The sequence below is a fragment of the Oryx dammah genome, unplaced genomic scaffold (assembly GCF_014754425.2).
Source record: "Oryx dammah isolate SB20612 unplaced genomic scaffold, SCBI_Odam_1.1 HiC_scaffold_13, whole genome shotgun sequence".
NCBI classification, from domain to species: Eukaryota; Metazoa; Chordata; class Mammalia; order Artiodactyla; family Bovidae; genus Oryx; species Oryx dammah.
Window position 1 is genome coordinate 26,493,210 of NW_024070197.1, and position 12,695 is coordinate 26,505,904.

At 48.2% G+C, this 12,695-nt stretch overlaps 1 protein-coding gene across 1 annotated transcript in view; it reads right to left on the reverse strand.

Moving 5' to 3' along the window:
* Positions 1-12,695, reverse strand: part of ZFHX3 (zinc finger homeobox 3) — a 242,341-nt gene that overhangs the window by 40,080 nt on the left and 189,566 nt on the right. The window contains exon 5 of the mRNA XM_040253212.1: positions 5,260-5,367. Coding sequence (XP_040109146.1) covers positions 5,260-5,367 — 108 coding nt within the window. The remainder of the gene's footprint in view (positions 1-5,259; positions 5,368-12,695) is intronic.

Genomic DNA, 12,695 nt, shown 5'->3' on the forward strand with positions numbered 1-12,695 from the left:
ATACAAAGCTGTAAACAACAGCGAGAAGAGGGGGAGGGCTGGTAATAGATTTCCACCAGGATGTGCCTGACCTGCTTTTTTTCAACTTCAGTAATTAGAAAGGCAGTGGGTCTGCAGGAATTATTCATACGCAGCAAGAGCCGTACACTATACATTTATGTTAAACATGTCAAATCCGATTGAAATCATGCCTGCCAGCACCATATTCCATAAACACACTTTTCCCCAACAGCCGTCCAGACTTTGCCAGCCCATTAATACCCCCCTTTAATAGCAATCTTCCATAGATTCAAATCAGGGATGCTCCGCTGCACTAATTGCTGTGTGTTAGGTGAGCATCATGGATTGAAAAAAATTAATAAAATCCCTTCAGGCCATTCCCCTTGAAGAGCAAAGCTCTAGCTACAATTCTAACTCCAAATGTTACAAAAATGCAAACATGAACTTCAGTAAGGGATTTCTGAAGTGTTACCATGTTGTCATTTTAAGTTGGATTGTTGCCCCATCTTTTGTTTGTTTGTTTGTTTAAAGCACTAATACCCCCAATCATCCTGTCTCAAATTAGCTTAACTAGACCCAGCCTAGTGCTCCAAGCCTGGAAACCATGGCGGCTACAAGATTTAAATAACCATCCTGCCATGATTCTTTGCCAAGAGTTCAATTTTTTCTCCTAATTATTGGTGATAAAGCATCACATTAATTGTATATCACTTAATTTATAGCAATTAATGATTGATTGGATAATCACTGCATTAATTATTGTTCAGTTGCTGACACCGGGGGCTCTTCAGTCGACAGCACGCACTTTCAAACCCACACTGCTGAAAGAGAACAAGCGATCACTTTCACATTGGAAAAGAGAAAACCACAGAGTTGGATGGTGGAAATGGCTGTGCATTAGGCTCTGCTTCAAAGACCCTTCCTGCATGCTCCAGGGATCCAGAGGAGCGCTTCACACTTGCCTTGAGTAGATGTGACTCTCAAGTATCTACCAAGGGCTTGTCCATGTGCCACCACATCCCATCAGGAAACCCAGGTTCTGGCTGGTGGGTGTCACTTGTCTGTGTTTTCAAAGGGAGGCATCCAAGCCTCCCAAAGGCCAAGGTCATTCACTAACTGGTGGACTTCCTGACTCCAAACCTACAGAGGTCTTTCCATTCTACCAACCTGCTCTCAGACTGAGCATCATGCTCTTACTATGAGGCACATTCATGGCCGGCAGCCCCACTCAAGCTGAACGCACAGGTGGCGGTCATGTTGCTGTTTTCCACTGCATCACTTTAGAAGAGTGAGTGTTACTCTCTACACTCAGAAGGGGGGGGTAAAAACTGGATCAGATGGGTAGACTGAAAAAGCATTCTTAGAGAGGAGGATAGGAAACTTAGCACCCTATATCAGAATATATGGAAGAACCCATACGCAAACCCAAACCATCTGTATGCCTTCTGGCAACTTGCTAAGCTCCCTGGGACTCCACTTACTTATCTGGAAAATGGTGGAAGGGGGCACAAGGGAGTGGGTCCTTCCAGGATCTACTGTATTTCATAGAGTAGGGGATGAGAATCAAATGAAATAACGTATATAAGGCAGTGCTGCCTAACTTCCTCACAAGGCAGGACACACAGAAAACAACGGCAAGTTAGTATCAGCAGATGAAGGCGCACGCGCCCCTGGCCTGAGCGTGGCCCCCTGCCTCCAGGGGCCACCCAAGGGCAGTGGAGATGGGTACCTGTGAGCCTTTCACCGGCTGGGCGTGACGCTGGAGACCAGTGCCTGCCTCACAGTTACAGCTTAATGTAGCCTGAGGAGTAACTGGAAAGTACAGGGAGAACTGGGGCACAGTCTTTCAGGGTTAGTTTTGCTTCTCCTGAGTATCTGTATGGCTGATATGCTAGCTGCTAGCCACAGGCTGTTGAAATTTAAGTTCGTTGAAATGAAATAAAATGTAAAGCTGAGCTAGCTCCTCTGTGATACTAGCTACGTGTCAAGTACTCAACAGCCATAGGTGGCCAGTGGCTGCTGTATTGTACAGTGCAGACGCAGAGCATCTTTATGGACACGAAGTTCCCTGCGACCGCGCTGATCTGGAGTAACACTGTTTGATGACTGGGTGTTCCTGTGGAGGGTTACACTCCCCGAAGGCAAGGCTCATAATCTCAAGGAAACTGGGATCAGTGGGACTCTGCTCAGTGCCCGGCACGCAGTAGGGACCCAACCACTGACTGTGGGATTGACGCTCCCATGATTCAAGCCTCTCTTCTGCTTGTCTTGCTGCCGCTCAAGGTGAAAGACCTGATTCCTCAAGGAAAGAAGCTCACCAGACATCAAAAAGGAAATCAGGAGTCCCATCCCAAAGTAAAATAACAAATTTTAGTAAAGATTATCTGTTCCTGCACAAACCCTTGAATTACATAATCAATAGCTGAGAAAATGCCAATTATCCAGGCCCATTTCAAATATGACTAATCTGCATCCTGAGCAGCCACTAATCAACAGGACAAATTGTGAAATCGCTACTTATTTATTTGCTGGGAGGAAGCACTCCCCATCACATTTAATCAGAGAGGAACAGCTCAATTTAGGGAGTAAATGGAACAAACACATTTTTTATAAAATACTAAGGATCCCAAAGAAAGCTCAGGAGAGGCTGCTGGCACCCGTATTGATTCCAAGATCAAATTGGCCCAACGCACCTTAATAAAGCCTGTCATTACACACGCAGACAACAGAGACAGTGTTATGCTTCAGGTCAAGAGAGAATCGTTTGCAGGAGTCACAGAAGAAGTTTCCCTTCTTTCTTTGCTTCTGTGCTACTGGCAACACGCGTCTCTGAGTTATTCATTCTCTCTCTGTCTTAGAGATAAAGATTAAGTATGGCCTGTTGCTTGAATGACTGAATGAGAAAGTAGGGTCTGATTAAAGACAGTGGCACTTTTCAGTGCTTATTTCAAGTCTTCCTATAGTCTCATGACCACCCGGCATTGTCCACCAGTCCTGTGAAGGCATACTCCTACTGAATTACAAATACTCTGCTGGCTGTTGCTGTTCAGTTGCTAGGTGGGGACTCTGCGTCCCCACGAACTGCAGCATGCCCAGCTTCCCCGTCCTTCACCATCTCCTGGAGTCTGCGCAAACGCATGTCCATTGAGTCGTTGATGCCATCCAGCCATCTCATCCTCTGTCTCCTCCTGCCATCAATCACTCTGAATGAGATTTAATGGAACTGCCCTCAACAAAGGTTACCCTAACCTGCTCTAAGGATCAGAGAAGTTCATACCAAGTGCTCGCCTGGCACACAGTAGGAGCTTTGCAAATGGTTCCATTGTTCTCTCAGGGTCCTTTGCTTACAGAATGCAGGAAGCATGTACCACTTGCCATTTGCACAAGCACACTAAATCCTATCCTACTTCCCCCAGCTTCTCAAAACAACTGCCTGGCAACAGTTCTACATTCGAATGGGAGGATCCGAAGAGAAAATGCTGCTAGGTTTCCTCATCTTATTTAACTAAACTACAAATGAAACCAAAAAAAAAAAAAAACCCCTCCTGATACTGAGTTACTGTATGCCAGGCACTGTTCCAAGCTTCCCAGGTTCAAGTAACCCTCAGAGCAATGCTATGGAAATAGGGGGTTTTCTTAATGCCCATCTCATAGAAGAAAACTAAGGCGTAGAAAGGTGCCTGGAGCAAGGTCAGTGAGCCAGAACATCCCAGGGGCAGGATTAGAAACCAGGCACCCAAATTGTGAAAACAAAGGACGGACTGGCCTGGACCGCAACTCAAGACTTCAGACTCTGTCTGCAAAATCCCCCTAACCCAGCTCACTTCCTCCGGGCAGATGTGTGTCAGCCAAGTCTGTGTAGACCTCATCTGAACATTACAGCAGAGTCTGGGATCCTGACCCCTGGGAGGCACACAGGACAACCCTCCCCACATGCTCAGGGCCTCCGAGTGTGGACGCCCATCCCCTAGTCCCTGGTCCTACCTTCCAGACCGTCCTAGGGGGCTCGCCCTGGGCCTCGGCTTTAGCACGAGCACAGGCCTCTGGACACCCCGGCGCCCAGTGCCAAGGGGGAGGATGTGCAGCAGGAAAGGGAAAACCCGCCCAGGAACAGGACAGTGACATCCCTTGATGCCCAGACGCTGTCACACTCGAACTTCTCTCGTCTAGGCCGAAAGCCCCGATTCCTTCAGCCTCTTCTCAGGCGGCACTGCTCAGCTTTCAGTCATTTTCATTGCTCTCCCCTGGCCTCCCTCCAAGATTCTGTATCTTGTTTAAATAGTAAAGGCCAACACTGAACGTGATTTAAGAACAGTCATGCCTGGAAAAGTAACAAAGGCCCAACCAATACGGACTCCAGAAGGCAAATATTTTCTCAAAAGAAAAAAAAAATCAAAGTATTACAATATTAATAATGGAAGGCAGTAAGAACCAGGTTAACCAAAGACAATGATTTCTGTGGCTTGTCACATCACATCCTCTAATTACGGTGGTGTTTCTGGGAGACGTCTCTGGCCTGATAAGTCTTCTCAGAAACCATCTGCTCCTCCTCAAAAAAGAACCAAGATTTTCCTCTAAGTCTCAGCAAGTCTCTCCCTCGATACAGAAACCCTGTCATCCTGAGAGAAGGCCACTCCCCACTTCTCTCAACAGCACCTTTTCCAGAAATAGCACTTCCTTTCCTAACTTCTTCCATTTCCTCTGCTTTTGCTTAGACGTCCCCCTGCCTCCCCTTTGGGCCAAGGCAGGACACCAGGGATACAAAGAGGCTGCCTGGGACCCCAAATGCAGGATGAAGCCCACCCTCCACACTGCTGACTCCTTAGAGACTTGGGGGTGACCCTGATTAAGTTCCACGTGGCAAGTCCCTCCACTCGGTTTGTGAGCAGTGGGACAGGGCCCCAGACCTTCCATGGAGGAAGAATCGCACCAAGGGCAAAAACAACAACAGGGAGGAGGTGTGAAGGAAACGTGACCCCAAAACACAGCAGCCCCAGGACAGCGCCAGCCACCCGGATGCCTGCTCGATCAGTAAGCTGGCTCTGTGGCCATTTCAAGCAACTTTTAAAATTCCTTAATATAAAGTAATAGGAGAAGGAAGGTGACCACAGCAACAGAGCAAGAATACAACCCTCTTCCCACCCGCAGAGAACCAGCCGAGCCGTTCCGAGCGAGCCGAGGCTGCGCCTGCCCCTAGCCTGTTTGCCGCCCTCCTCCAGGAGAGGAACATGGAGGCTGGAGGGCAGCCACACACACTACCTGTCCACTTGCTCTGGTCCTTCTCGCCTCCACTCTCCTGGTCTTTAGCGAGCTCCTCGGGATCAGCAGCCGCTTCACTGGGCCCTTCAACATCTTCAATGGCTTCTTCTGCAAGAGAAGAAAATGAAAACGTCAAGGACTAAAAGTAGACAGAAGATGGAGGACTCTTGGCTGCTACTCCAAAGAAGTACCCGCCACAAAACACAAGCAGCTAACTACTGTCCCCCAGCCACACAGTGAGCCCCGAGAGGCCAGCCGCACTAGGGATGCAGTCTGGGGGCGGTGGTGGGAACTTTCCTTCCCGCTCACTGGCAGGAGACTGCAGCTTGGTCTAGACGTGCAGACACTCGGTATTCTGAGATGGATTCCAAATACCTCGTTTGAGCTTTTCTTATTGAAAAGCCAATCCTGTTGAGGAAATAACTCCAACTGAGTTCTGAAATCACATGCAAGTCTTTAACACTTGCAGATGCAAAAAGTGCCACAGGCTTGCTTCTTGCCTAGCTCTGACCACACTGAGAACTGGCATTGAACTAGACCTCGCATAAGGCTTCGTGGTGCCTGAGCACCTGCCAGATTGTGGTGGTGGTTTTTTTTTTTTTTTTTTTTACAGTCATTCATATTCTGAAGAGTCACAGAATATCAGTGACATGATTTCATCAGTGTGAAGAAGTCCAGGAAACAAACATCTATGGGTTCGCCAGGCATCAGTGGCAAGAAGCTAGATCTGTAGAGAAAGGGAAACAATTCCTTATCCAAATCATACACTCCTGTTTGAAGTCATTCCATTCTTTACCCGCCACTGGCTTAAAACAAACCAAGGAAATTCTCTCCAGCTCAACACACACTACTTTAGTGAAGGAAAAAGAATGGTCGTTTCCAACATGAGGTTAATCACAAAGTAAAATGCCACTCGCTTGCCGAAGTGGGGACGAAGAGGGTAAAACACTCTAGATGCTGAGGGAAAGGAAGTGGGGCATCTCTCACTTGTTCTCCTGGCCCTATGGACCATTATTTAAAACATTCAATAAGAACAGGCTAAATGAATGAATAAGGCGAGCAAACCAAAGTAGGTTGATGATGAAATCGTTAGACTTTGAAGAGCACAGCTTCCTGGGTGTGGAGACACTGAAGCCCACATCTGTCACCCAAGACCATTGCCAGATGAGATCCATGGGACTAAGGCTGTTGGCCCACGGACCTGGGGTTATTCTGACATCACCCTGGGTCTCTCTAGCCCCAACTCCACTTTTCAACATTTCAAGGTGTGACACTAACGACCCTCCAGAAAATAGTGTCTAAATTTCATCTCATAAAAGGGAGTAAAAAGAGTTCAAAGTAAGCTGACCTCAGAGGACTTATGAAGCACTTGAGGAAGAAAGTATTTGTTTAGAGCCAGATTTTCCTAACTCTTCCCAAAAAGACAATGAAAGACCAAGAGCTGGAAGATGGAACTAGAGGTCGGGGAACATTTCTTCATTACCGCCAAGAGGGCATGTAAGAGTCAGTCGTGGGGAACACGCATGAGAGGAGATACTGCTTGTTTTCCTCTTCAACTAAGAGGCTTCTGCAAATAATTTCTATGTCGCCTTTCTGTCTCACTGCACAGTCAAGTTAACATCAAGTCTTCCCACGCCCACTCCTAGTTCAAACAAAGAAAAAGCATGCAACCATGGTTTAAAGTCAGTCAGATATACAGCACCATATTAACACGCTACAGCCTTTAGTGGAGGAAAAAAATACATACAAAGTGTTAGCTGAGCAATAATAAACAAGTTGCACAGCATGCTACAGGTGCCATCTTAATTCAGGCCAAATAGTCAATGCATACTTTTGGCTTTTGATTAAATTGTTCAGCACTATAATTATAAAATCCATTTCTGAAAGGTGATACCAGCATTCAGTCGATCAGAATTAAGCTGGGACTACCCAAAGTAGCTAAGTCTCTTAAAATATACTCATTTGCCCAAATACATCCTGTGATACAAAATACCTGCAAGTACCCATACATTCATCAAATGCGATTATGCAAAGAGATGACCCCTCCTCTCTAGGACACACACACCACCCCAGGTGGGGCGAGTCTGACACCTACACACAGGGGACATCCCGATGTGATGAGCAGCGTCGGGAGGTGCTGCTCTGCAGAGGTGGGAATGAATTTAGCCACTGGGAGGCTGGCTCCAAGGCCAGCGCCTCTCTCCGTGTGCTATGTGGGCTGAGCCATCCAAGCAGAGAGTTAAGAACTCACGGTCACTCTGGCACTGACCCCAGCTCTTTGAACCTTTTCAGACAAATCTATCCAGAGACAGACTGAAGAATGAGCACATCATTCTCGCAACAAGCAAGGAACCCACGTGGCGCTTTGCAGCTGTCCCAGGCCCTCAGTCTATGAGCCCGCTTGGGCTTCTGCTTTCTTCCTCCCTGCCCTGCTAAGGGTGGGAAAGTGACGATGACCAAGCTCCAGTGAGAGGGTGAACAACCAAGGTTGGCTCAGGAATTTCTTTTGCATCTCTTTTTCTTCTTAAAGATTTAAAAATCAAGTCCTCTTCTCTTGAAAGGGATTCCCTAGTGGCTCAGATGGTAAAGAGCCTGCCTGCAATGCAGGAGACTCGGGTTCGATCCCTGGGTCGGGAAGATCCCCTGGAGAAGGAAATGGCAACCCACTCCAGTATTCCTGCCTGGAAAATCCCACAGACAGAGGAGCCCGGCAGTCCATGGGGTCGCAAAGAGTCAGACATGACTGAGTGACTTCACTTTCACTTTCCTCTTCTCTCTGAGTTTTTAGATTTAATATTATCATTTCTGATATGTTAAACACCCCAAATCTGTAGGCGCTTCCCTGTAGTTCCTCATGTGACCTACAGGTGTCGCCCTCTGCAAGGCGAGCCCTGGAAGGGCAGCTAGCTGCAGGAGGCAGACACTGTCTGGGCCGCCTAACCTGAGCATGTGGAAATAATATATGTCTTCAAGTGAACTGTCTGGTCCTGGGGAAATAAAATAGGACATTCATAAGCAGTTACACCATCTGTCTTTATACCATCATCATCAACAGCAAGAGGAAAAATAGCTTTTTAAAATGGATGAAAGCCCAGGCTGACAGTAACCAGAAAACTGTGAGCTCTGAATACCAATAAAGGTAGAGATATGATTAAAAAACAGAGATGCAAACTATGAATACGTCTGGACAGCTCGGCCCCACAGTGCTGTGCAGACAGGGTCTGTTTTGTTGGTCCCAGAAGTCTCCAGCTTTGTCACTAAGACCGGGCCTTGGGCACCCACGGGCAGGGCCTGGGGCTCCGTGCACTGGGAACATGTCGGGGCCAGGGGCAGGATGGCGTCCAGCTCTGAGTCCCTGGGGCTGGCCGGGTAGGCCACGCTTCCCTTAGGAATGTGTATTTGACACCCACATGCGCACAGAGCAGACGGGGTGTTCACGGAACGCATTTCTCCCCCACAGTTAAGTCAGTGGCAACTGGCTGGGGTCATTACGGAGGTTGTTCCCCCCACCCCTATAATGTCAGCTACTGACAGATGGTGGGAAGTGAAGACCTGATGGACGACGACCCGGCTTTATCCCAAAGTTACTTTTCTTCCCCAAGAAACACAACAGCCACTGTGCCATTTTTAAGGCCAAATAAAAAAAGACAAATCAAAACCATCTTCTCCCCAAAGAGTTGAATGCTATTTCAGAACCTAACCAGAACACACCAGGAATGCTTTCTCAGGGGCACAGCCAGCGCCTGGGTGAGGAGGTCATCTCTGCCCCTCGTGCCTGGCCTGTTCCAGCCAGAGCAGCAGGCCCTGCATGTCTCAGACAGATGAGATGGTCTATTGCTCACAAGACTCCGGAGGCCGTGCCTCGAAACCCCTTGCAGACGCCCACCCTCATGGATACAGTCCACAGCAGCCCTCAGACCAGAGCACCCCTCCTGTTTGGGTGTATTTTCACGTTAAAGGGTTCAGGGAAACAGAAGCAAATCTCAAATAATTGTGAGGTCCTCTGGCATCCCTTCCGTCTTCAGTTTCCACATAAAACACTGGCTGAAGGCCTTTCAAAAACCTATTTCCATCACTACCTCTTTGTACAACTGCTTCTCCCAGACAGCACTCGCTCATGTCTGCTGGTTAAGGGCTGAGCCCTCGGGTATGAGGGTTTCAGCAAATATTGTTTACTCGCTCAGACGTGACTCTGCCACCCCATGGACTGCAGCCTGCCAGGCTCCTCTGTCCACAGGATTCTTCAGGCAAGAACACTGAAGTGAGTTGCCATTTCCTTCTCCAAGAGATCTTTCCAACACAGGGATTGAACCCTGGTCGCCTGCATTACAGGCAGATTCTTGACCGCTGAGCCACCAGGGAAGCCCCATTTCAGCAGATAATACATTCTAAAAGGGAAGAGTTCCAAGGGCAGCATAGATTTGGGGGGGAGTGGGGGGAGGTGATGATACCACAGCTCCAAAAAATGCCCCTTCAATTAAGGTGGCTTTCTTGCCACAAATGCACACTGTTCTCTCAACACACCTTACACTCATCACGTTGGTGAGCATGACTGTACGATTTCCCGATTTGTGGTAACATCTGCTTCTGAAGGAGGTGCGTGAGCCAACTAGCAACCCCATGTGGATTCGCAACGATTTTATGAACCACTTGGAAACTGGTTTGTGGAAGGAGCACGAGGCTGAAGCAAAAACAGGCAGCAAAAACAGGCAGCATCAGCACGAAGTCAGCACCTGCCACCATGCACTGAGTGTGCCACCCAAGACATACCCTTTGCTGGAAAAGGGCACCGTTCACCAAATAACTAGGGCCCAGGGGAGTGCTGTACAAATCACAGGCTTGCAGGAAGGGGAGTCCATCAACACCTGAGACTAGTCTTAGCTGTTTCTGATTCTTTAACATGATAATGTGGGCTAAGTCAAAGTGAAAGTCGCTCAGTCGTGTCTGACTCTTTGCTATACAGTCCATGGAATTCTCCAGGCCAGAATACTTGAGTGGGTAGCCTTTCCCTTCTCCAGGGGATCTTCCCAACCCAGGGATCTAACCCAGGTCTCCTGCATTACAGGTGAATTCTTTACCAGCTAAGCCACAAGGGAAGCCCAAGAATACTGGAGTGGGTAGCCTACCCCTTTCTCCAGTGGATCTTCCCAACCCAGGAATCAAACCAGGGTCTCCTGCATTGCAGATGGATTCTTTACCAACTGAGCTATCAGGGAAGACTAAGTCAAACCTTCCTCCAAACCTGACAAAGTCCTGCCATGGGGCCTTGATGATAGGAATTTGGAAATTCTCCTAAGAACCAGGGTGCTGTTCCCAGAACTCAGGCGATCACATTACTTAAAGAATACACTGATACACTGAAGAATGAAATTATTCTTTCCTTTTTCTTTGGGGGGAGCTACGTTTGAGGGTGGGGGGTGAACTAAAGTGCGTTTGCCTGTCGGCAGGCTCAAGAGCTGAGAAACATTAGCTGTCATGAACCACAATCAAATCGGGTTTGAAATATTTAGCAGTGGCTTGGAAAACGCGGCAGTGCAGCTCTGACAGGCGAGATGCGCAGACACCCACTTTCCATTATAATGGAAATATCAGGCCTGTTCTGAATATGTATAACCCAGAAAAATGTATTGATTTTTCATTCGGCATTAAAAAAAATGAAATAGCCTGCAGCTGTCAAAAGCCTTTTGTTAAAAGCTCGTCTTTCCTGGAATGAGGGTTACCAGAAACAAGTTTTAATTGTATATTGGACCTGTTCTCTGAAAAACAAAATAACCAATCTGCTTACTTTGAAGATAGGGTTCAAGCTTTTCCTTTCCCCATTTTCAACCTAATTAACCAAGGACAAGCGCTGAAGCAGACGGGAAAGGGCCAGCACGCTCTGACCAGTGGGATGGACGTGGAGGGTGGCAGCCACTAGTGCTGGAGCCTCCATGGTGGGTGGCTAGGGGAATCCATCACCGTGTCTTGTCCCCTTGCACCTGTAACTACAGACTCACCCCACAGGACGCCTTGGCCGACCCCTGTCCTCTTGCAGGACCAAATGGCACAACTGGAGAATGAGGGCCAAACAGTCCAGCTTGCCCAACCCTCTTGGCCCCTTGTGCTTCCACAGGAAACCTCTAGTGGCTGGTCATACTCTACAAAAGTATGGACGCTTTATTTTGCAGACAGAGGTCAAATCAGATCCTACAATATGAAAGATGATGGCTAAGGTCTAGACCGCTTATTTTGCATAATATCCAGTGCATTAAAATTCTGCTGCAAGAGTAACTTGTAACAGGATGTGACCTGCAATGCTGATGGACGGACGCCTCTGCTGCCCCCAGCTCGTCACCCTCTCTAGGCCTCAGAGGGAGAGGTGGGTGGCTAACTGAGCCTTTCTCCCTCTTGACACTTTGGCAAGTGTGATCCCATTGAACAGTGACCTCAGGTCCTACAGTAGGTGACACTCCGTGTGCCCTGGGCTACACGTCAAACGCACAGTGACTCCCAGACTCAGGATGCGATATTCTACTCCACAATGTCCCCAAACACACTTTTTCAAATGCTGATGCTGTGGTTTTAGTACATGGGATCTTTCTAGCCCTGATGACGTGGTTGCAAACGGCCTGAGAGGTAGTTAAAGCAATTAGGTCTTCTAAGTGACAATACCACAGCCCCAGAAAATTTCCCCTAAATCAGGTTGCTTTCTGCCTACCACAATGCAAATTGTTCTTCTAACACCCCAGTCCTTAGACCTAGCATCGTGGTGGAGGTGACCGCACGTTCTCACTCTGCCCACAAAAGAGGGAACTTCCACACCTCCCTGGAGGTCCTCTGTGGGTAATCCATCTGAATATTATTTTTAATGTTGGTAAACTTTGGCCATTCTGTTTCCTACATCTTAACAGGGTAGAGATTACTTGAAGAAGTCAAACCACAAGACAAAGGGTCCACGGTCTAAATCAAAGCTGGTGAGTCAAACATTCTGAGCGACTGTGACAGTCCAGGTGGGAATCCTTATAGGGGTGAAGGATGAGGGTAGGAAGGAGCAGCCAGGGGCCCCAAGACTGGCGTGCTGCTTTATGCATCCAGGATCTGGATGTTGCCATTTCTTTTCCAGAGACAGGAGAACTCCAGGGCACTAACAGAGACTAAGGTGTTTGGGGAAAAGTACGTTCTCAGGGCGGATGCCAAGCACTCGGACCTCCTGCACCCCAGCCTGCCCAAGTCTGGAGCACACAGCACGGGACAGGTGGAGGGGTTGTGTGTAGCCCCCTCCAGGTCACCCTTGTCCTTAGCATTTCCCATTTCTCCCCCACCTAAGCTCTCTGCCGGCCAGGCCATCTTGCTGAAGACCCTTCTCCACCTGCTGGAGTGAAGGGTCGCCAGTCAGCCACAGTATCTTCCCACCCCAAGGAGCTTAAAAAAAAAAAACAAAACTGACCAAAGTGCTA